General features: G+C 37.7%; 1 protein-coding gene across 1 annotated transcript in view; it reads right to left on the reverse strand.

Moving 5' to 3' along the window:
• Positions 1-2,305: 2,305 nt before the first annotated feature.
• The window catches only part of ZDHHC15 (zinc finger DHHC-type containing 15), a 103,468-nt gene continuing 79,994 nt past the window's right edge, over positions 2,306-25,779 (reverse strand). The window contains exons 5-9 of the mRNA XM_030934133.1: positions 21,648-21,717; positions 20,149-20,181; positions 14,842-14,974; positions 12,261-12,387; positions 2,306-2,411 (exon numbers count right to left, since the gene is read on the reverse strand). Of these exons, the coding sequence (XP_030789993.1) occupies positions 14,893-14,974; positions 20,149-20,181; positions 21,648-21,717 (185 nt within the window). The 3' untranslated portion in view covers positions 2,306-2,411; positions 12,261-12,387; positions 14,842-14,892. The remainder of the gene's footprint in view (positions 2,412-12,260; positions 12,388-14,841; positions 14,975-20,148; positions 20,182-21,647; positions 21,718-25,779) is intronic.

Consider the following 25,779-nt stretch of genomic DNA (forward strand, 5'->3'; position numbering starts at 1 on the left):
ACTCTGTTGCCCAGGCTGGAGTGCAGTGGCACAATCTCGGCTCACTATAACCTCCATCTCACGGGTTCAAGTGATTCTCCTGTGTCAGCCTCCCAAGTAGCTAGGATTACAGGTGTGTGTCACCACACCTGGCTAATTTTTTTTGTACTTTTTTAGTAGAGATGGGGTTTTGCCATGTTGGCCAAGCTGGTCTTGAACTTCTGACCTCAGGTGATCCGCCCGCCTCAGCCTCCCAAAGTGCTGGGATTACAAGCATGAGCTACAGCGCCTGGCTGTACAAGTACATTTATGCTAAACGAAATGTTGTATTTTGGGCTAGAAATAAAAATTCCACTTGATTCCTAAACGAAATTAAGTTCAATACACACATGTAATTTCAACTTACAGCATCTTTCCTAGGAATCTAAGTTGTTAAAAGTGTAAGAACTGTTTGTATATGACAGTTATGCACAGAAAATGGGAACAACTGAAGATAGCATAGAACCAACCTAACAAAGAATACAGCATGAGAACTTGCATTAGATACTAGAATGGGTTACAAAGGAGGATTGTGGTGTCTCCTTCAATGAACTTAAAAAAAAAAAAAAAACCCCAGCTATCTAAGATGGCATAGTGGTCTTGCTAAAGCTAAAGGCACCTTACAGTTTATGATTTTATGATTATATAAGAAGCAGCTGAACACTTCAGATAACTAAATGGCATGCAATTACAGCACTGTGTCTCATATGTACTTGTCCAAAAGAGAGATATAGCATTGTAGTGGAAAAAACCTAGGATTTGGAATCAAGATACCTTGACATGTGAGATTAACATCTCTCAATTTTAGTTTCTTAATTATAAAATGGGGATGCTATCAATAACACTGCCTATCTAACCTGAAAGTTGTGAGGGTCAAAGGATATGAAGAAAAAGTATAGGAAAGCACTTTGTAAACTATAAAATAACATACTAATTTTTTAATGGTTGAATATTTTTGAAAAGGTCTGGAATTGGAGACTGCTTCAAAACATAACCTCTTTATGATGTGGTGCTGTATCTACATTTAAAGTATTCCACTTGCCAACACAAAGGTCAGATATAAATAGCTTTTTCCATTGTGAATTATTTCAAACCAGGTAAAGACCTGATAAGTATTTGGCTTCTATTAGAGTTTAGGTTTAATACCAAAATAAGAGTTGTTATAACTTGTGACTGCTGTAAATAAAAGTCAGTTCAGAAAGACTGAAGACTGAAGGAAGATAGGTCAAAATATAGTCAATTTTCCAACAGTCAGCAGGAGGAAGTAAGGGAGTTGCCCTTGTTGTAAGTTCTTTGGGATGGGCAATAACTGTTTTCTTTTTTATCTATGGATTTGTGGCTATTTTGTATTCCTTGGACCTAGTAACATGCTTTTCTCTAAAACTAGATTTCCTGGTAATCAGGGCCTGGATAATCCAAGTGGGTAAAAAATTGAAAGGCTTGCTCTCCACTGCTGCTCCCACTTCAATGCTTTTCCATGTCCTCATTTAGCCTCCTTCACCCCGGGTACGGTTTGTGATAGCCACTACAAGTTCCTACTCAAAATTGCTGCCAGCTACTGCATTATTGGGAACAGTAGCCAAAATGACTCTCTAATGGCTGGTATTAGCAACATAAGTATATGTTGGAGGCACAAAAGTAGGCACAGCAACAGGTGGAGACAAGGAATAGGGCTGGCAATGGGGATACATTACATGAGAACTCAACTTTTAACTCTACAAAATGCCTTAGGATGACCCAGTGACCTGGTAGTAGAAAGTTGGAACTTATTTTCCTTTGCCCCTCTTCCTTTTAGAAAAGTAGACGACATGCATGTGTAGGCTTGTCCCATTACTATCTTTCAGTTTTTAGTGTATTTAAACCATTCTAAAAAGAGACTGAGCATACGATTTTAAAGAAAATTTAACCAATGTGAATGAAGGAGGATGGAGAAAGGTGAATTGTTGCCCATTGATTAAATTGAACTCCACATTCAAGCAAAGCACTACAAGTGACTACCCAGCAGGATTGTTTAGAAATCCATATATATCCAGATGTATATCTGACTGGTGATATAAATCACGGAATCACAAAGCTGGTAAGGAACCTCCCAAGCTGCAATCTAATCTTATCTAAATTTCCCATGGTTACTAAACAAATCTGGCCACACTTGCTCTCCTCCATCCAGAGGACACTTATGAGGTTGACATGCTTATAAAATCTTTCTGGATTTACTCACTATTTACTATTTATTCACCACATTACCTTCGTTGTATTAACGTGGACTTCATAGTCTTTGACCCAACTTACCTTGGTTGTCATCCTCATTGTCTTCCCAGGGTTCTTCATTTGCTAGCAGTGGGTTCTGTGACTCATTCATAGACCTCATAGGGAAGGAGTGTCCATCACCAGGGCTGGTGGGAAAAGAAAGGCAGTGAGCTATTGCAGCTGACATAGACTTTTGTGAAGGTTATAATCCTCTTAAAAACAAGAGGGAGGTTCTTAGGTATATTTAGTTTTATTGTCTAAAGCCGTGGCGGAATGGACTCTTAAAATAGCATCATTTAGTTGCTATATGGCTCTTGATTTCCATATCTTATTTGTGTGTCTGCATCAGTGTTAACTTCTTGTTTGTAAGCAACTCTGTAGTTTGGTTCCCAAAATGCCCAGTATAGCAATATGCACACACAGCAAGCTTCATACCTATCACTTAATGATGACGATACAAATTTATATCCCATTATCTTACTGCTTTGATTCTAAGTTTTCAAGAAAGATGACCAGTCTCTGAAACATTGAATACAGTGGAGGTAAGCTGATGTGAATTGGTGAAAGACAATGCCTGAATGCACTGTTATGTATTTGGTTTGCACGGCAGAAAGGTTATTAGGAACTAGGGGAAAGAGCCAGAGTGAGCCATCTCTAGACTGCAGATTTTGGGGGCAATTATCCACATGTGGGGTCTCGCTTTGTGGCTACCTGTGGTAAGCTAGGGTCAACTCCCTGGTTACTTTCTGTCCACTAACAGATGGGATGCATTGGAGGGAACTGAGCTGGCCCCAACTAGAAGAGGTTACAGTTTGAACATTTCAGTTTAGGTATCTGAATGCACTCCACCTTTGAGTCTGAATGACTTTTGATGTTATCTATGCCTTTTCTCCTGTTCATGTATATGGTAAATTGAAAGTTGACAGATTTTATTGATAGCACTCTAAAGAGAATGTAAGTATACTGATTATAAATGAATGGGCCTTGATTTTTGGTTTTGTTCTTTATTCCAGAGAAGACTCATTTTACACCTCCCTTTGATGTGGTGATGATGTGTGTATATTTGTGTATGTGAGTATGTGAATAGGGTATAGGTAATACCTGGTAACAGTTATTAATCAATATTACCCACTGACATAGTTTTGCCTTGTGCTTTATAGACAGGTTAGTTGGATACACCACATCTCTGAAATAAATGAGTCTGTAAAATACTAACTGCTACACAGGAAGTATGAAGGCAATCAATCAAGCAGAAATTTTCCATAATTACCACCCTACCCCAACAAAGTTTCCTCAACTAAGTGAACATGAATGTATCCCTGTCCAAGGAGGGGACCGAAAGGGGGCTGCAAGAAGGCTAAAAGCAAGCTCTGCTGCAGAATTAGTTTTGTTGATGGTGGTTCAATCTGGTTCACAAAGTCATTCACAGAACACAAGCTTGACTGTTTATTTCTCATCCACTACTTTCCCTGCATAATGGTTGCAGTTCTAAGAATTACCTATAACCTCAAATTAAACTGTACTACAAGGCGACAGTAACAAAAATAGCATGCTACTGATACCAAGACAGATATATAGACCAATGGAACAGAACAGAGCCCTGAGAAATAATGTCACACATCTACAACCATCTTATCTTTGACAAACCTGACAAAAACAAGCAATGGGGAAAGGATTTCCTATTTAACAAATGGTGTTGGAATAGGAACAGCTCCAGTCTCCAACCCCAGCATGAGCGACACAGAAGACGGATGATTTCTGCATTTTCAACTGAGGTACTGGGGTCATCTCACTAGGGAGTGCCGGACAATCGGTGCTGGTCAGCCGCTGCAGCCCGACCAGCCAGAGCTGAAGCAGGGCGAGGCATCGCCTCACCTGGGAAGTGCAAGGGGGAAGGGAGTCCCTTTTCCTAGCCAGGGGAACTGAGACACACAACACCTGGAAAATCGGGTGACTCCCACCCCAATACTGCGCTTTGAGCAAACAGGCACATCAGGAGATTGTATCCCACACCTGGCCGGGAGGATCCCACGGCCATGGAGCCTCCCTCATTGCTAGCACAGCAGTCTGCGATCTAACCGCAAGGCAGCAGCGAGGCTGGGGAAGGGGCGCCCGCCATTGCTGAGGCTTAAGTAGGTAAACAAAGCCGCTGGGAAGCTGGAACAGGGTGGAGCTCACAGCAGCAAAAGGAAACCTGCCTTTCTCTGTAGACTCCACCTCTGGGGACACGGCACAGCTAAACAACAACAACAACAAAAAGCAGCAGGAACCTCTGCAGACGCAAAGGACTCTGTCTGACAGCTTTGAAGAGAGCAGTGGATCTCCCCACGTGGAGGTTGAGATCTGAGAAGGGACAGACTGCCTGCTAAAGTGGGTCCCTGACCCCTGAGTAGCCTAACTGGGAGACATCCCCCACTAGGGGCAGTCTGACACCCCACACCTCACAGGGTGGAGTACACCCCTGAGAGGAAGCTTCCAAAGTAAGAATCAGACAGGTACACTCGCTGTTCAGCAATATTCTATCTTCTGCAAACTCTGCTGCTGATACCCAGGCAAACAGGGTCTGGAGTGGACCTCAAGCAATCTCCAACAGACCTATAGCTGAGGGTCCTGACTGTCAGAAGGAAAACTATCAAACAGGAAGAATACGTATACCAAAACCCCATCAGTACATCACCATCATCAAAGACCAGAGGCAGATAAAACCACAAAGATGGGGAAAAAGTAGGGCAGAAAAGCTGGAAATTCAAAAAATAAGAGCGCATCTCCCCCTGCAAAGGAGCGCAGCCCATCGCCAGCAACGGATCAAAGCTGGTCAGAGAATGACTTTGATGAGATGAGAGAAGAAGGCTTCAGTCCATCAAACTTCTCAGAGCTAAAGGAGGAATTACGTACCTAGCGCAAAGAAACTAAAAATCTTGACAAAAGAGTGGAAGAATTGACAGCTAGACTAATTAATGCAGAGAAGGTCATAAACGAAATGACAGAGATGAAAACCATGACACGAGAAATACGTGACAAATGCACAAGCTTCAGTAACCGACTCGATCAACTGGAAGAAAGAGTATCAGCGATTGAGGATCAAATGAATGAAATGAAGCAAGAAGAGAAACCAAAAGAAAAAAGAAGAAAAAGAAATGAACAAAGCCTGCAAGAAGTATGGGATTATGTAAAAAGACCAAATCTAAGTCTGATTGGGGTGCCTGAAAGTGAGGGGGAAAATGGAACCAAGTTGGAAAACACTCTTCAGGATATCATCCAGGAGAACTTCCCCAACCTAGTAGGGCAGGACAACATTCAAATTCAGGAAATACAGAGAACGCCACAAAGATACTCCTCAAGAAGAGCAACTCCAAGACACATAATTGCCAGATTCATCAAAGTTGAAATGAAGGAAAAAATCTTAAGGGCAGCCAGAGAGAAAGGTCGGGTTACCCACAAAGGGAAGCCCATCAGACTAACAGCAGATCTCTCGGCAGAAACTCTACAAGCCACAAGAGAGTGTGGGCCAATATTCAACGTTCTTAAAGAAAAGAATTTTAAACCCAGAATTTCATATCCAGCCAAACTAAGTTTCATAAGTGAAGGAGAAAAAAACCCTTTACAGATAAGCAAATGCTTAGAGATTTTGTCACCACCAGGCCTGCCTTACAAGAGACCCTGAAGGAAGCCCTAAACATGGAAAGGAACAACCGGTACCAGCCATTGCAAAAACATGCCAAAATGTAAAGACCATCGAGGCTAGGAAGAAACTGCATCAACTAACGAGCAAAATAACCAGTTAATATCATAATGGCAGGATCAAGTTCACACATAACAATATTAACCTTAAATGTAAATGGACTAAATGCTCCAATTAAAAGACACAGACTGGCAAACTGGATAAAGAGTCAAGACCCATCAGTCTGCTGTATTCAGGAGACCCATCTCACATGCAGAGACATACATAGGCTCAAAATAAAGGGATGGAGGAAGATCTACCAAGCAAATGGAGAACAAAAAAAAGCAGGGGTTGCAATCCTAGTCTCCGATAAAACAGACTTTAAACCATCAAAGATCAAAAGAGACAAAGAAGGCCATTACATAATGGTAAAGGGATCAATTCAACAGGAAGAGCTAACTATCCTAAATATATATGCACCCAATACAGGAGCACCCAGATTCACAAAGCAAGTCCTTAGAGACTTACAACAAGACTCAGACTCTCATACAATAATAATGGGAGACTTCAACACTCCACTGTCAACATTAGACAGATCAACGAGACAGAAAGTTAACAAGCATATCCAGGAATTGAACTCATCTCTGCACCAAGCAGACCTAATAGACATCTATAGAACTCTCCACCCCAAATCAACAGAATATACATTCTTCTCAGCACCACATCAAACTTATTCCAAAATTGACCACATAATTGGAAGTAAAGCACTCCTCAGCAAATGTAAAAGAACAGAGATATAACAAACTATCTCTCAGACCACAGTGCAATCAAACTAGAACTCAGGACTAAGAAACTCAATCAAAACCGCTCTACTACATGGAAACTGAACAACCTGCTCCTGAATGACTACTGGGTACAGAACGAAATGAAAGCAGAAATAAAGATGTTCTTTGAAACCAATGAGAACAAAGATACAACATACCAGTATCTCTGGGACACATTTAAAGCAGTGTGTAGAGGGAAATTTATAGCACTAAATGCCCACAAGAGAAAGCAGGAAAGATCTAAAATGGACACTCTAACATCACAATTAAAAGAACTAGAGAGGCAAGAGCAAACACATTCAAAAGCTAGCAGAAGGCAAGAATTAACTAAGATCAGAGCAGAACTGAAGGAGATAGAGACACAAAAAACCCCCCAAAAAATCAATGAATCCAGGAGGTGGTTTTTTGAAAAGATCAACAAAATTGACAGACCGCTAGCAAGACAACAAAGAAGAAAAGAGAGAGGAATCAAATAGACGCAATAAAAAATGATAAAGGGGATATCACCACCGACCCCACAGAAATACAAACTACCATCAGAGAATACTATAAACACCTCTACGCAAATCAACTAGAAAATCTAGAAGAAATGGATAATTTCTTGGACACTTACACTCTCCCAAGACTAAACCAGGAAGAAGTTGAATCCCTGAATAGACCAATAGCAGGCTCTGAAATTGAGGCAATAATTAATAGCCTACCCACCAAAAAAAGTCCAGGACCAGATGGATTCACAGCTGAATTCTACCAGAGGTACAAGGAGGAGCTGGTACCATTCCTTCTGAAACTATTCCAATCAATAGTAAAAGAGGGAATCCTCCCTAACTCATTTTATGAGGCCAACATCATCCTGATACCAAAGCCTGGCAGATACACAACAAAAAAAGAGAATTTTAGACCAATATCCCTGATGAACATCGATGCAAAAATCCTCAATAAAATACTGGCAAACCGGATTCAGCAGCAAATCAAAAAGCTTATCCACCATGACCAAGTGGGCTTCATCCCTGGGATGCAAGGCTAGTTCAACGTTTGCAAATCAATAAACATAATCCAGCATATAAACAGAACCAAAGACAAGAACCACATGATTATCTCAATAGATGCAGAAAAGGCTTTTGACAAAATTCAACAGCCCTTCATGCTAAAAACGCTCAATAAATTCGGTATTGATGGAACGTACCTCAAAATAATAAGAGCTATTTATGACAAACCCACAGCTAATATCATACTGAATGGGCAAAAACGGGAAAAATTCCCTTTGAAAACTGGCACAAGACAAGGATGCCCTCTCTCACCACTCCTATTCAACATAGTGTTGGAAGTTCTGGCTAGGGCAATCAGGCAAGAGAAAGAAATCAAGGGTATCCAGTTAGGAAAAGAAGAAGTCAAATTGTCCCTGTTTGCAGATGACATGATTGTATGTTTAGAAAACCCCATCGTCTCAGCCCAAAATCTCCTTAAGCTGATAAGCAACTTCAGCAAAGTCTCAGGATACAAAATTAATGTGCAAAAATCACAAGCATTCTTATACACCAGTAACAGACAAGCAGAGAGCCAAATCAGGAATGAACTTCCATTCACAATTGCTTCAAAGAGAAAAAAATACCTAGGAATCCAACTTACAAGGGATGTGAACGACGTCTTCAAGGAGAACTACAAACCACTGCTCAGTGAAATCAAAGAGGACACCAACACATGGAAGAACATACCATGCTCATGGATAGGAAGAATCAATATCGTGAAATTGGCCATACTGCCCAAGGTTATTTATAGATTCAATGCCATCCCCATCAAGCTACCAATGAGTTTCTTCACAGAATTGGAAAAAACTGCTTTAAAGTTTATATGGAACCAAAAAAGAGCCTGCATTGCCAAGACAATCCTAAGTCAAAAGGACAAAGCTGGAGGCGTCACGCGACCTGACTTCAATCTATACTACAAGGCTACAGTAACCAAAACAGCATGGTACTGGTACCAAAACAGAGCTATAGACCAATGGAACAGAACAGAGTCCTCAGAAATAATACCACACATCTACAGCCATCTGATCTTTGGCAAACCTGAGAGAAACAACAAATGGGGAAAGGATTCCCTATTTCATAAATGGTGCTGGGAAAATTGGCTAGCCGTAAGTAGAAAGCTGAAACTGGATCCTTTCCTTACTCCTTATACGAAGATTAATTCAAGGTGGATTAGAGATTTAAATGTTAGACCTAATACCATAAAAACCCTAGAAGAAAATCTAGGTAGTACCATTCAGAACATAGGCATGGGCAAGGACTTCATGACTAAAACACCAAAAGCAACGGCAGCAAAAGCCAGAATTGACAAATGGGATGTAATTAAACTAAAGAGCTTCTGCACAGCAAAAGAAACTACCACCAGAGTGAACAGGCAACCTACACAATGGGAGAAAATTTTTGCAATCTACTCATGTGACCAAGGGGTAATATCCAGAATCTACAAAGAACTCAAACAAATATACAAGAAAAAAACAAAGAACCCCATTAAAAAGTGGGCAAAGGATATGAACAGACATTTCTCAAAAGAAGACATTCATACAGCCAACAGACACATGAAAAAATGCTCATCATCACTCGCCATCAGAGACACGCAAATCAAAACCACAATGAGATACCATCTCACACCAGTTAGAATGGCAATCATTAAAAAATCAGGAAACAACAGGTGTTGGAGAGGATGTGGAGAAATAGGAACACTTTTACACTGTTGGTGGGATTGTAAACTAGTTCAACCATTATGGAAAACAGTATGGCAATTCCTCAAGGGTCTAGAACTAGATGTACCATATGACCCAGCCATCCCACTACTGGGTATATACCCAAAGGATTATAAATTATTCTACTACAAAGACACATGCACACGTATGTTTATTGCGGCACTATTCACAATAGCAAAGACTTGGAATCAACCCAAATGTCCATCTGTGACAGACTGGATTAAGAAAATGTGGCACATGTACACCATGGAATAGTATGCAGCCATAAAAAAGGATGAGTTTGCGTCCTTTGTAGGGACATGGATGCAGCTGGAAACCATCATTCTTAGCAAACTATCACAAGAAGAGAAAACCAAACACCGCATGTTCTCACTCATAGGTGGGAACTGAACAATGAGATCACTTGGACTTGGGAAGGGGGACATCACACACTGGGGCCTATCATGGGGAGGGGGGAGGGGTGAGGGATTGCATTGGGAGTTATACATGATATAAATGATGAATTGATGGGTGCTGACGAGTTGTTGGGTGCAGCACACCAACATGGCCCAAGTATACATATGCAACAAACCTGCACGTTATGCACATGTACCCTAGAACTTAAAGTATGATAAAAAAAAAGAAAAGAAAAAAGAAAAAAACAAAAAAAACAAAAAAAAAGAAATGGTGTTGGGAAAACTGGCTAGCCATATGCAGAAAGCTGAAACTGGATCCCTTCATTATACCTTATACAAAAATTAACTCAAGATGGATTAAAGACTTAAATATAAGACATAAAACCATAAAAATCTTAGAAGAAAACCTAGGCAATACCATTCAGGATATAGACATGGGCAGAGACTTCATGAACCAAACATCAAAAGCAATGGCAACAAAAGCCAAAATTGGCAAATGGGATCTGATTATACTAAAGAGTTTCTGCACAGCAAAGGAAACTATCATCAGAGTGAACAGGCAACCCATAGAATGGGAGAAAATTTTTGCAATCTATCCATCTGACAAAGGGCTAATATCCAGAATCTATAAATAACTGAAACATATTTACAAGAAAAAATCAAAGAAACCCATCAAAAAGTGGGCGAAGGATATGAACAAACACTTCTCAAGAGAAGATATTTATGTGGCCAACAAACTTATTATAAAAAGCTCATTATCACTGGTCATTAGGGAAATGCAAATCAAAACCACAATGAGATACAATCTCATGCCAGTTAGAATGGCAATCATTAAAAAATCAGGAAACAACAGATGCTGGTGAGGATGTGGAGAAATGGGAACACTTTTACACTGTTGGTGGGAGTGTAAATTAGTTCATCCATTGTGGAAGACAGTGTGGCAATTCCTTAAGGATCTAGAATGAGAATACCATTTGACCCAGCAATCCCATTACTGGGTATATACCCAAAGGATTAGAAATCATTCTACCATAAAGACACATGCACACATATGTTTATTACGGCACTGTTCACAATAGCAAAGACTTGGAAGCAACCCAAATGCTCATCAATGATAGACTGGATAAAGAAAATGTGGCACATATACACTATGGAATACTATGTAATCACAAAAAAATGAGTTCATGTCCTTTGCAGGGATGTGGATGAAGCTGGAAACCATCATTCTCAGCAAACTAACACAAGGACAGAAAACCAAACACAGCATGTTCTCACTCATAAGTGGGAGTTGATCAATGAGAACACTTGGACATAGGGAGGGGAACATCACACACCGGGGCCTGTTGGGGGTTGGGGGGCTAGAGGAGGGATAGCACTAGGAGAAATACTTAAAGTAGATGATGGGTTAATGGGTGCAGCATACCACCATGGCATGTGCATACCTATGTAACAAACCTGCATGTTCTGCACATGTACCCCAGAACTTAAAGTATAATAATAAAAAAGAGAATTACCTATAACCTCAAATTAATCTTTGTTCTTGCTTTTTATATGTTTTATTCATAAAATTAGTATTAACCACAAAATATGTAAAATGGAGAAAAGATAAATAATTTCTAAGACTATTGCCCTTACCACTTTTAACATTTTTTGGTATATTTCTCTTCTGCTGTTTTTCTTCTATATATATTTATGTTTTTAATCACAGTGTATTGAATTTTTCATTTTTCACTTAAAATATAGTACTATTTTTAACATTTTTTGGTATATTTCTCTTCTGCTGTTTTTCTTCCATATATACTTATGTTTTTAATCAGTGTACTGGATTTTTCATTTTCCACTTAAAATATAGTAAGCACTTTCCCTTTTGTGACATAGTATTTATAACCATTACTTTTGATTGTGTAATATTCCATCCAGTATATATATATATATACACACACACACACACATTTATTTATCCATTCCCGTATTTTTGGATATTTAGGTTGTTTCCTAATTATTGGCTACAAATAATGCTGTGATGGACATTTTTGTGCACAGTTTGTCTCTGTCTTTAGGGTAGATTCAATTCCCAGAAATGGAATTACTGGGATGCTGGACATGTAGATTCTTGTTTTTTGATAGATATTACCAAATTCAGTTATAAAAGATTGGTAGTGCCACTGCACACTGCCACAAAGAAAGCATGAGAATATCTATTTTATCAGACCCTCACCTCTTTATTTGTCTTTACTAACCTAGAAATGAAGAACTTGGGGAATAGAGTTTCACATTGGACTGATACCTGCTGCATACTACAATCAAAATTGAATTTGCTGGTTTAAGGCATGGTCCAGTACTAACTTCTTCCAGTGGTAATATTTACTCACCTGGAACCAATAGGTATTAACCAGAACTTCTTCTTATCTCCAAACACCTGCTGGATATTCTTGATGAAGCCAAGGTTGAACCCATTTTTCTCTGGGCCACTTGTAAACACTGGAGTGCAGAAGGCCTCTAAGGCAGGGCAGGAGAGTTGAAGAAAAGAGGAAGAAAACAATAAAGAAACATATTTCAGCATAGTCATGATTTTACATTTCTCCATGTATGTGACTTGGTTCTATCATATCTTTTTGCTGTGGTAGCACAGATACTGCTTAGCAATTTTTAATTGCTAATATTGATTAGCAATTTTTAGATATTGCTAAATTACTTAGTAAAAACCAGTTTAATCACTTAACACAAACTAAGCTTGTTACTGCATATAAAGAATTAGAACTCTCTTTTTAAAAGACAGGGGAAACACATGGTGGTAAAAATAATTAAGCAGCCATGGGGGTAGTATGTATTTTGTACTGCTGAATTTAGAGTATAGGAACACATTTAACAGCACTTTATTTGAATCTAAGTGGCAACAACAACCGAATGGCTACCGTCTTTAGAGCTGGGAAGAAAATAATGACATAAAGAGATGGTAATAACATTGATTTGGTTTTGAAACATTTCAAAAATGAAAGTGTTCATGCTGAAGTCTGCAATGTAAGAAACTGAGTTTTACTTCAGATAAAATGTCAATTGGTGAGCCATAATCACTTCAAAGACTGTAAGGAATGGGACCATGTTAGAGAATATTATTTTTAGACACACATTTATCCCATTAAGTAAATGATTTCACTGTTGGACTCTGGCTGCATCTGACTGTTTCTCATTTGTTCTTTGTTTTCAGACTCTGTTATCATGAAGCTTTTAGTGGTTTTCCACTTTGTAGCTGATCTCTAAGCCAAATATGCTAATCTACCATCCTAGCAACTAGGGGCTACATATATATTTGGTTAAGAAAATGGGTGCAAATACTTTTTTTTTTTAAATAGATACAGGATCTTGCTCTGTCACCCAGGCTAGAGTGCAGTGGCACAATCTTAGCTCACTGCAGCTTTAAACTCCTGGCCAGGGTCAATCAATCTTCCCATCTCAGCTTACGGAGAAGCTGCAGCCACAGGCACATGCCACCACACCCAGCTAATGATTATTATTTTAAAAAATATTGTAACTATTATTTTAGGTTCAGGGTAAATGTACAAGTTTGTTATATAGGTAAATTTGTGACTTGAGGGTTTGATGTTTGTCACCCAGGTACTAAGCATAGTACCCGAGTGAATTTTTATTTTTCTGAACCCTTCCCTCCTCCTATACTCCTCCCTCAAATAGACCCCAGTGTCTGTTGTTCCATCCTTTGTGTTTATGTGTACTCAATCTTTAGCCCCCACTTATAAGTGAGAACATGAAGCATTTGATTTTCTGTTCCTGAGTTAGTTCACTTAGGATAATGGCTTCAAGCTTCATTTGTGTTGCTACAAAGGACAGGATCTCATTCTTTGTTATGGCTGCGTAGCATTCCATGGTGTATATGTACCACATTTTCTTTATCTAGTTTGCCATTGATGGACCTTTAGGCTGATTCCATGGCTTTGCTATTGTGAATAGTCGCCCAGCTAATTATTTTTATTTGTAGAGATGGGGTTTCGTTATGTTGCCCAGGCTGGTCTCAAACTCCTCAGCTCAAGTGATTCTCCTGCCTTGGCCTCCCAAAGTACTGGGATTATAGGAGTGAACCATCATGCATGGCCAATAGATTGCAAATACTTTCTTAGCATTATTAGCAAATAAATTCCCAAAGTGTAGTAGCTTTTGCACTAAACTTTTCTCAAATCTATCCTAGCTAAACATTCAACATTCAAAACTTGGACACTTTGTCCTCACTCCTCATGTACTGATTTGTACACAATGTAAATACTTATTTCATCATAGATGAAATAAAATGTACTGGAATCCATCAGAAATATAGTTTTCCAAATAACAGCCCATAGAGTAACTGACAGAAAATATGTTCATTTATTTTACTTATTTTCTAGAGAATCATTTGTTCAATGTGTTTATCTCATTCCCACAGCACCTAAACAGCCCCTTGATGATTACAGATATTTACTGATTTTTTTTTTGTTTCTCAAGACTTTTGGAATCTTGTTGTGGTTGGTTTGGATTTTTTCTCAGGGCTCTGGTTTTAGATGTGCATAATAAATTAGATCCTACTGTCTTTATCAACCTTTACTTCTCCCTTCTGACATCCCCTTCTGTACTGATTCTTTCTTTAATTTCCTCATGTGAACACCTTTTAGAAATCTTCTGAGCTATTAACCTTGGGAGCTATTACCCAGTATGCAGTATAAAGAACAATGGCAATTTTTGTTTCTGTGTGGGGTTTCATTAAAAAATATTCTCATAATTAGCCTATAAGCTTCATTCACTATGCCTTTCTATTTTGGTAAAATGTATTTTCATCTGTCTCAGTTTGGGGGTAGAGAGACGTCATGCAGCTAAAATGCTTCAGTAGAAGTTTTACTTCGGAACAATCCACAGGTCCCTCTGATACAAATTAATATGTTTTTTCCTAATCTTAATATTAAGTCTTACCTAAGGTGGTTTTGTTTCTGCTGACAAGCCAACAATGGTAACCAAAGAGAATCACAAGGCTGACAAAAAACATGCAGGCCACAAAGAGAAGAAAAAGGACATGGAACTTAGAGCGAACACTGGGTAATTCCCCCTAGAAAAGAAATAATAAACAAGCAAAAGATTAAAGTGGAAAAGGGGATGGCTAGTTTTAAAAAATATATAGGTTAGTATTTTTCACATGTATAAAGTGTCTAGCTATAATTTAAAAATAGATTCTGTAAAATTTTTATAATATGGTTCTTTCTGTTAATGATGATACCTGTGAGTGTGCTCTCAGCCTACAAAGCCTAAAATGGATCCTTGCTTAAGTGCGGTTCAGTGTAAAATAGAGTATATTAGATACCAATTATAAAAGGGTAATGTGAAAAGGTTATTCTTGGGCCATAATTAGTATGCAACCTCTCAGAGCTTGTAGTCAATTTAGTTTCAGATCTTGAACTCATATGCCTTATCCTCTTGTCTCAGGGTAAGTTATTCTGGAATTCTTTATATATCATGTTTCCTCGGGCATGTGTATGTTGAAAATGTCATGGTGACGTATGTAAGAAGTTAAAACATATAGGTAGAATTTTAAAATGTCCTACCCATAAGTCATAACCTGATTTTAAAGTTGTTGTAGATTTTGTGTGGTTGTTTTTTATAGCTGAAGTAGAATGTGCTGATATATTACCTCCTGTGAAACAGCTGTTTAGACAGTAAAAATCAAGCAGAATTTTTACAGGCAACTGTAAAAGTAGGTGGCTAAAGATTTTTATAGTTATCTAGGACATCTTATTTTCCATGTGGCACCAGCCTTTTTTTCCGACATGCAGCCTAGACCAGAATGAATGTTATAAAGTTCTGTAACATGCGCAGCATGTAACATTTATCTTCTGAAGAGAATCTTAGAAAACATTTTCAATTTTGGTGTGAACAGTTGGGGGAATGACTATTATTTATTTCCTCCTTCCCTGTGATAATTATTGTTTTAGTGTGATGAATCACTTTGAAATATTTCTAATTTCTCTCTAGTAATAAAGTTAAATGTGATTCTTAAGTGGACCTTAACTTCTGAGTGATCTAGTTCTACTCCAATTTGGAAGGAGAAAATTAAGGCTTTTCAACACTTGGCAAGTTCAGATAGTACAGATTTTTTTCTTCTCTGAGATAATATTTTTATTCATTTTTATGTATGGAAATATTGGGAATCTTCCAGGTTGTATACTGAAGGATGAAGACAAGGATGCTTCCCGTTATCTTCAGCCAGTCAGATGCTGCCAGCTGAGTGGGGGTCCAAGTGAAAATTGCATAGGGACAGAGCAGTCCAGAAAAGAGCTACCTCAAGAACTTCAACCTTCAAGAATATTTACCTGAAACTCTCTTGTTTGAAATGATCCCTCTACAAATTCTTGGCCTAAGCACCTAAACTGAATTAGATTGGTTTTTGTTTTATTTTGAACTTACAGAAAAAACTCCATATATTGCTTTGCAGTGGGTTTTGCCTTGACTGTGTTTTTGCTTTCACAATCTTTAGTTTTTAAAGAACGTTTTAAAAATATTTTAAAGCTCACATTTATTTTACTGCTTATTTTTTTCACATATAAATGGGTAGTAGAAAATGGCTGGACAAGAGGGACTGATACAAAGTCAGTCCACAGTCTGTCTGGCTGAGCTGACGTCTCTTCCCTCACCCTGCCCAATTACTCTTAAAGAACATTCTTCTGTCTGCCAAAGCATATCTACTGTGCTGTCCCTTGATAGAGTTCTTAAACTTTTTTTTTTTTTTTTTTTTTTTTTTGCTAGAAGAGGGTGATAGCCCTATGTTCAAAAATACCTTCTCAGGAGATAACCAAGCTAAATCACTCAAAGTAATAGCCATCAGAGAGAGATCAGATGAATACTGGCAGAATAATGCTATTTTCCTGATTCTAAAATAATTCATAGCTCTGTGAGGAGATCCATGGCCCAATATGTGAGGAATGTATTACTATTTTTTGCATAAGGAAAAGATCAATCTCTTATCAATGTAGCTATTGTTTAATATAGAGAAGAGATAAATAATCTGTTGGTCTTCTGAAATCTTTATTCCCATGGAGCTAGAGCTCTCCACAGCAGAGCCATAATGGGCAGTAGGACATGGTAGAGTGTGTAAGTTCATGGGGCTTAGGGTCAGACTTCGGTGAAAGTCCTAACTTTGAAATTTACAAGCTGGGTGATCATAGACAAGTCACTAAACTACTATGAGCCTCAGTTTTTATCATCTTTGAATAAGACTAATAATTCATGCTCTGCCTACTTCACAAGGTTGTGGTAAGGATCAGATGAGATAAGAGGTATAAAAGTGCTTCAAAAACTGTAAAGTACCATACAAATGAAGGTTGCTATTGATAGGAGCACAGCTTGTCTCCTTGATACATGGCTTTCAAAATACATGGCAGTGTTTACTTTTTATTTTAAGGGGATATTCAACTTAAACTGAGAAAGCCATCCCTAAACTACATTAAAGTGTTATCTGGCTAAAGAGACTGCAAAGAAGCATTTCTCTGAACTGTCAATGCCCTTTTCATTTTAGGGCAAGCCAGGACACATTTCCTTGCCTCCGATTTGTGAGGCATGAGCTAGCCTACTGTGGAGAAAAAAACATGAGGGAACATAAAGAGAACAAGGTTATGTTCACTCTTGGTATTACTTGTGAATACTGGCACATTTCTGATGATTAATTCATATCCAAATATCTTTCAAGAATGAAAAAAGCACATGACACCTGGCTGGCATTGTGATAGTTGATTATTGGTTGACTAGGTGGGCTAAAGGCAAAATGTGTGAAATGCAATATTGTTTATTTTGTTACGAGGGTAAAAAGTGGTTCCTAAACAGTAGCCTACTGTGTCAAGCACCAAGAAAGGTCTGTAGTGAAGACCAAGGCCAACACTTTCCCTGCTGATGGGACATAGCAGATTTTCTTTACATTCAGGGTAGTAGCTCAGTATGTGGATTTTATAATATATTTTAAAATTATTGTAACTTTACAATAATCCTGTGCTGTGGAAATGGACAAAGGAAGAGATGATGAAGCATTTTATATTTATAGAAAATTTATGAAAAAGTTTTACTTCTGCATAAAGTTTTGTTTGTATCCCTGAGTTGATGATTATGACATCTATTATGTAATTCCTTATTCCTAAAGTTATTAAATATCTGAACTGATTCAGCAAGTTGAAAGGGAAATGGAAAACACACGTCACTATAATTTTCTACACTATCTTTTCAATATTACTAGGGATCAATGCACTGATTAATAATTTAAATATTCTTGGCTATTTAGGTTCCTATTGCCTTATCCTTCTCCTTTTTTTCTTCAGTTTATTATAATCTATATTCTGGTCACGAATTCATGTTCTTTCTCTATGGCTTTATGTCTCCATTTGAGGTGAGATATTCATGTTATATAAGCTTTTGTGCAATCCCTAATAACTAGTAGCTCTGTCCACATCTGCCTTTTGATATTCAGGTTCAGTTTGGACAGTCTTCATCATGGATGTCTTAGTAATTGTACTGGAATTGTGGGGAAGGGATATCTCCTGGGGTCCACTAGTATGACATTTAAAAAGAACATATTTCACTATACTTCTGCTAGACCTTGTACACATTTGTAAATAAAAAAATCTGCCTTAAGTTTGTTTTTCTGTTTTAGAAGTAGTTGGATATAATTTATATCTTCAAGTGGATGAAATAACTTTTTTGAGATTTCAGTATAATTATTTGAATCACATTTTGAAAGGTAAAGCACTTTCAACATCTGCTTCATTTGATCTTGGCAATGAGCCAGTGAAGCAGGTAAGTGATCCAGTAGTCGATCTCCATTCTCCTAATTGCTAACCTAGTGTTTGTCAAACAAAGTTAAAAAACAAAACAAAAAACCCCTCCCCGTTAGGTGAAGATTAGTCAGTATATCTTTCTGTACAGTAGGAATTCTGCAACTCTCCTTTGAATAGGGAATTATGAAGTATTTTCTAACAACAGGGGAGTGATTTGTTAGCCTTTTTCTTAGGAAACTAGGGATTTAAAATTAGTTTCAACATTTTTCAAATCTATAACTGGTAAGAAGTGGATCTTTAAAACTCAGCTGGAGAAATACATTGTAAAGAATCAGTAGGAGTCAAGAGATTAGGTTCCTGAAGGCCTTAGCAAGGTTCTCATGTATGACAGAAACTTGTTTTGCTAGAATCTTTAAATAACAGCTTCCTAAATCTCAGAGTATTCAATATGGAAAACCTGTTTTTAGTGCCTTCTCTTTCATTTACTTCAACAGTATTAGCTATTTAAAAATGTAAAAAGATAGAGGGTGAACAATGTCACAAGTTGGAGTGGGTGTGCATTTATTCTAGGGGGACCCTTCAGGATATTTTTTAACTTACTCTCCAGTATTTGATGAAATAGCTGAAGACTGTTGTAGCAATGTACAGGCAGTAGAGAACAGAGTAAGCTAAGAATTGAAGGAAGAATTTGTAGTTGGAAAATCCAATGCAGTTATTAACCCTAAAAAAAAGAAAAACTAATTTGAAATCAGGACCTCTTGATTGAGAGCACAGTGATACATAAGTGAACTAGGCAATGGAATCATGCTAGTTCTGCTGCTTCATTATGTGTCGTGTAAAAACCCAATAGAGATAGAAGTCCCTTAATAAGAACAGACTGGAAAAAACAAGTTCATGTCTCACTTGTTTCTTCTTTCATTTACAGGCACAGCAACACCTGGCCTACCTAATAGCTCTGGACTAGTTCCTGGCACATCCAAGCAAACCTGGATCCTGGTTGCTAAAAATGTATTACGGTTTTAGCAGCTACATTTGGTACAGTTATGACATGTTCTTTTTGTAGTTAGGTGATTTCAGACTGGCCTGCTGGGTCTGATATACAAAACTTGGAAAATTGCTGAATTTAACATTCTAGAATATTTCAAACATCAAGCCAGCTAGAAACAGAACTGAATTGTGTAGTGTTAAAAGGAGAAATGTTTGTGCTGTATTTCATTACTAAGCTCAATTGCTAAAGTAATGAATAGGAGACCATTAGCTTTGTAACTCCAGGAATTCACTACCATACCTTTGGTGTTATATTTTTTCTTCATTTTAAATGTTACCCATCCCCTGTCCCCTATAGAAATATAAAACCCAGTGAATTATGGCAGCAGAAACAGGCATGTGACAACTGTGCTTAGAAAAGTGCATATAATTGAGCAACTTTGACCCTTTTAGAGAAAAGAAATGAACCAAACAGACATACCAAGGGCAGTGATGATCCATTTTTAACACACACCTACGAAGGGGACAAAATATAGTGTGATAAGTGAGGCTATGGAAATGAAGCAACATCTCATAATTAAACTCAAGGTTTCACCAGTATTTTTACATGGTTCCAATACACCCATTCTCAGATTTCCACTATACTGACTCCAAAATTGTGGCCCTCAGTTATTCCTAGGATGAGGTAATCACAACAACACTTTATGGGATCATGCCAGCAGCAAGTTACATGGCTATAAGTCCAACCTTTCAAAGGGATTGGAAACTCCAGATTATTAATACAGGTCTACTATGTCTCCTATCATTTTATTTAATGCTTAGTTTAATAAAAATACAGAAGAAAATATATGGCTATAGCCTCTATCTGAATCAAGGGTAAGAAAAATATGGGTGGAATAAGTACTCAAGAGAAAAGGCATGAAGATTACATGTATCAACATAAAAATGGGGTTTATGAAGCTGGAACAATTTGGGCAACAAAAAAGTAGCATCGGGTTATAATGCAAAATATAAAATGAATATTTATGCTTTCATACTGATATAAATAAGTGATTGAATAGATAAATAAATGAAGAGAAGAGATAAATGTCCCAAGCAAAATAACTTGAAATAATTTGGGTAGATACTACACCTTCAAGGATGGAGAGCATAACTTCCCATTCCTTTAGTGTTGGCTGTGCATAGTGACTTCCTTTCAAAGAGTAAAGCATAGAAAGGAAGAACAACTTTACAGTGTTGAAACCTGACAAACTACCTCAGCCAGATGATCAAAATTAACATTTCAGTGATAAGTCATGTTTATAGGTACCCTTAATATGATGTAATGAGAATGGCACCTTACTCTATGATCTTCCTTCCCAAATCATATTACCCCAGTCTAACAATGATGAGGAAAGCATCAAACAAATCTGAATCAAGGGACACTCTACAACTACTTGACCATTAATCCTAAAAACTGTCAAGGTTATCAAAAAGAAGTCTGGGAAACTGCCACAGCTAAGAGAAATTAAGGAGATGAGACATTACTATTAAATGTAATGTGGTATCCTGGATGGGATCCTGAAAGAGATAAAGGACATTATGGAAAAACTGAGGAAATCTAAATGTAGACTTCAGTTAAAAATAATGTATCAGTGTTAGTTCATTAATTGTAACAAATGTACCATACAAATATAAGATGTTAACAACAAGGGAAACTGGGTGTGAGACATATAAGAACTATCTTCACAAAAAATCTGCAAGTCTAAAATTGTCCACAAATAAAATGTTTATTTTTAAAATGTGGTCTTACTTCTCTTACTTATCTTTAGAGTAGCTTGAATCATCATCAACCGTGTGAGGGGTTTTGGCATATGCTTATTATGATTGAAAGGAAATGCTCTTATCTAGTTATGGTTACATGTTAGGATCAGTCATTTTGTTGTCTAGGCAACCATCAGTGGCCAAGCCCAGCTCAGGAGAAATATGGCCGTCACTTACATAGCACAGACAGAGCAGTGGTGGCAGCGGTCTGGCTTGATCAGATTACACCGGTCACAGAATCGTACAGCTATAAAAAAAATAAGGTGGTAAGCACTTTTTAGGGCTCAATACAAGACCTTATATCTTACTAGCTTATCTGGATGACTTGTTACGCACTGATTATAGATAGTCAAACTCATCTCATGTTATCAAGCAAAAGGCAAATTGCATAAGAGAATTGGGGTATATATTCTTTTCCTTGTTGGATCCAATTTTGAAAGCACCTTTGGGGGCTGAAAGGAAGGGGAAAAGTTTCTTATCTGGATATCTGTCATAAGATCTTTCATTATAAAACAAACTATACTACCAAATGCTTGAGGGATCTTGAAAAATCATTTAGCCTTTATTTACCCCCAACTTTCTGATCTGAAAATAAGGATTCATAATTTATCTCCTGTCTCCAGAGATTGGATTGTATGTGGTGGATAACACTCCTAAAACATGGTAAAGAGAGTGGTTTCTGGAATAATAATTTGGGGAACAGAAGAGACATTCTAGAACAATTAGTTTAATTGATCATTTCACAGATAAAGGAAGTAAAGATCTGGGCCATATCAACTGATTTGCCCAGGATCACACAGCAAGTTGCTGGCAGGGCTGTGACCTGTACAGTTTTGATGACTTCTTATTTTAGGATTCTTTTAACTCTGTAAATCTGATATTAAAAATCATTCCTCCTTCCCTCCTTCCTTTCCTTCCTTCCTTCCTTCCTTTCCTTCCTTCCTTCCTTCCTTCCTTCCTTCCTTCCTTCCTTCCTTCCTTCCTTCCTTCCTTCCTTCCTTCCTTCCTTCCTTCCTTCCTTCCTTCCTTCCTTCCTTCCTTCCCTCCCTCCCTCCCTCCCTCCCTCCCTCCCTCCCTCCCTCCCTTCCTTCCTTTCCTTTAGATGAAAGGTATTTTACTTTCCCTCTCATTTTCTAGATGTTCATTGATAGAGTATGACTGTGTTTAATGTGATTATTAAGTATAAAAACTAAAATGATGAATAATTTGAACTAATATAATAATTTCATCTAAAGTGTACATTAAGCACATATTACTGATTCAACACAATAGACAGTTAATTCAGCAGAGATTTGTGTTCACTTCTACTAATGGAAGTATGTGAGTGACTAAAGTTGTGGGCGTAATTGAGTCAGAGGGAGGGAGAAGAACATGCTTATCTGGGTCCTTTTGCATATTTTAAAATATACTGTCAATGCTCCATCCTCATTTAAGCCACACTGTCTCTTAGCTAGTTGACTGCAATAGCTGTGTAATTTATCACTCTGCTTTCATACTTGCCCCTCACAAGACCTACTATACAGAGTAGCTGGGAGATCTGTCAAAATCTACATCAGATCTGGTGTAGTGGCTCATGTCTATAATCCCAGCACTTTGAGAGACCAAGGCACAACTATTGCTTGAGATCAGGAGTTCCAGAACAGCCTGGACAACATAGTAAGATCCTGTCTCTACAAAAAATAAAATAAAATAAATTAGCCAGGCATGGTGGTACGCACTTGTGGCCTCAGCAACTTGAGAGGCCAAGGCAGTAGGATTACTAGAGCCCAGGAGTTCGAGGCTGCAGTAATCTATGGAGTACAGTGAATTACTGTACTCTAGCCTGGGTGATAGAGCAAGATACTGTTTCTAAAAATTAAAAAAAAAATGTAAATCAGATCATATCACTCTCCACTTAAAACTCTCAATGGATTTCCAACACCTTCAGAATAAAATCCAAACTCCTTACCATGTCCTGTATCATCTAACCTCTGCCTATCTCTTCAAATGTATCTTGCAAAACTCTCCTCATACTATGTTCCAGTGAAACTGGCTGCCTATCTGCTCTTGTAATCAAGCTTGCTCCTGCTTCAGGGCCTTTTGTGCTTGCAGTTCCTTTGCCTGGGATAATCATCCTTCTGCTGGTGTGATGGTTAATTTAATTTTATTTTTTTAAATTTCAATAGGTTTTTGGGGAACAGGTGGTGTTTGGTTACATGGATAAGTTGTTTAGTGGTGATTTCTGAGATTTTGGTGCACCCATCATCTGAGCAGTATACACTGTACCCAATGTGTAGTCTGTTATACCTTGCCACCCACTACCTTTTCCCCTGAGTCCCCAGAGTCAATTATATCATTCTTAGGCTTCTGCATCCTCATAGCTTAGCTCTCACTCATAAGTGAAAACATATGATATAATGTTTTCCACTCCTGAGTTACTTTATATAGAATAATGGTCTCCAGCTCCATCCAGGTTGCTGAGAATGCCATTATTTTTTTCCCTTTTTATGGCTGAGTAGTGTATATATATAAAATATATAATTATTATATATAATATATACTGTATATAAAATTATATAAAATACTGTATATATACAGTATATTATATAATATATTCTATGTTATATATATACACAGTATATTTTTATGGCTCTCTCTCTCTCTCTCTATATATATATATAACATTTTCTTTATTCATTCACTGATTGGTGGCCATTTGGGCTGGTTCCATATTTGTATAATTTGTGATTGTAAACTGTGTTGCAATGAACATGCCTATGCAAGCGTCTTTTTCATATAATGACTTCTTTTACTCTGGGTAAATATCCAGGAGTGGGATTGCAGGACCAAATGATAGATCTACTTTTAGTTCTTTAAGGAATCTCCATACTGTTTTCCATAGCGGTTGTAGTAGTTTATATTCCTACCAGGAGTGTAAAAGTGTTCCCTTTTCACCACATCAAAGCCAATGTTTATTATGCTTTGGTTTTAAATTATGGCCATTCTTGAAGGAATAAGGTAGTATTTCATGGTGGTTTTGACTTGCATTTCCCTGAAAATTAGTGATGTTGAGAATTTTTTCACATGTTTGTTGGCCATTCTCCTTTTGAGAATTGTTTATTCAGGTCCTTAGCTCACTTTTTGATGGGATTGTTTTTTTCTTGCTGATTTGAGTTCCTTGTAGATTCTGGATATTCATCCCTTGTCACATGCATAGTTTGTGGATATTTTTTCCCAGTCCTTGGGTTGTCTGTTTACTCTGCTGATTATTTCTTTTCCTGTGCAGAAGCTTTTTAGTTTAATTAAGTCTCATCAATTTATCTTTGTTTGTGTTGCATTTGCCTTTGGGTTCTTGGTCATGAACTATTTGCATAGGCCAATATCTAGCAAAGTTTTTCCAATGTTATCTTCTAGAATGTTTATGGTTTCAGGTCTTAGATTTAAGTCTTTGATCCAACTTGAGTTCAGTTGATTTTTGTATACAGTGATAAATGAGGATCCAGTTTCATTCTTCTACATGTGGCTTGCCAATTATCCCAGCACCATTTGTTGAATAGGGTGTCTTTCCACACTTTATGTTTTTGTTTGCTTTATCAAAAATCAGTTAGCTGTAAGTATTTGGGCTTCTTTCTGGGTTCTCTATTCTGTTCCATTGGTCTGTGTGCCTATTTTTATACCTGTACCATGCTGCTTTGGTGACTATAGCCTTGTAGTATAGTTTGAAGTAAGGTAATGTGATGCCTCCAGATTTGTTCTTTTTGCTTACTCTTGCTTTGGCTAATGCGGGCTTTTATGGTTTTACACGAATTTTAGAATTGTTTTTTCCAGTGCTGTGAAGAATGATGATGGTATTTTGATGGGAATTGCATTGAATTTGTCTATTGCTTTTGGCAGCATGGTCATTTTCACAATATTGATTATACTCATTCATGGGCATGGGACATGTTTCCATTTATTTCTGTTGTCTATGATTTCTTTCAGCAGTGTTTTGTAGTTTTCCTTGTAGAGGTCTTTCACGTCCTTGGTTAGGTATATTTCTAAGTTTTGTTTGTTTGTTTGTTTCCACTATAGTAAAAGTAGTGGAGTTCTTGATTTAATTCTCAGCTTGGTTGCTGTTGGTGTATAGCACTGCTACTGATTTGTATACATTAATTTTCTAACCTGAAACTTTACTGAATTCATTGATCAGATCCAGGAGCTTTTTGGAAGAGTCTTTAGGGTTTTCTAAGTATATGATCACATTATCAGCAAACAGCAACAGTTTGACTTCCTCTTTATTCATTTGGATGTCCTTTATTTCCTTCTCTTGTCTGATCACTCTGACTAGGAC

This window comes from Rhinopithecus roxellana, chromosome 7 (genome assembly GCF_007565055.1).
Source record: "Rhinopithecus roxellana isolate Shanxi Qingling chromosome 7, ASM756505v1, whole genome shotgun sequence".
Taxonomy (NCBI): Eukaryota; Metazoa; Chordata; class Mammalia; order Primates; family Cercopithecidae; genus Rhinopithecus; species Rhinopithecus roxellana.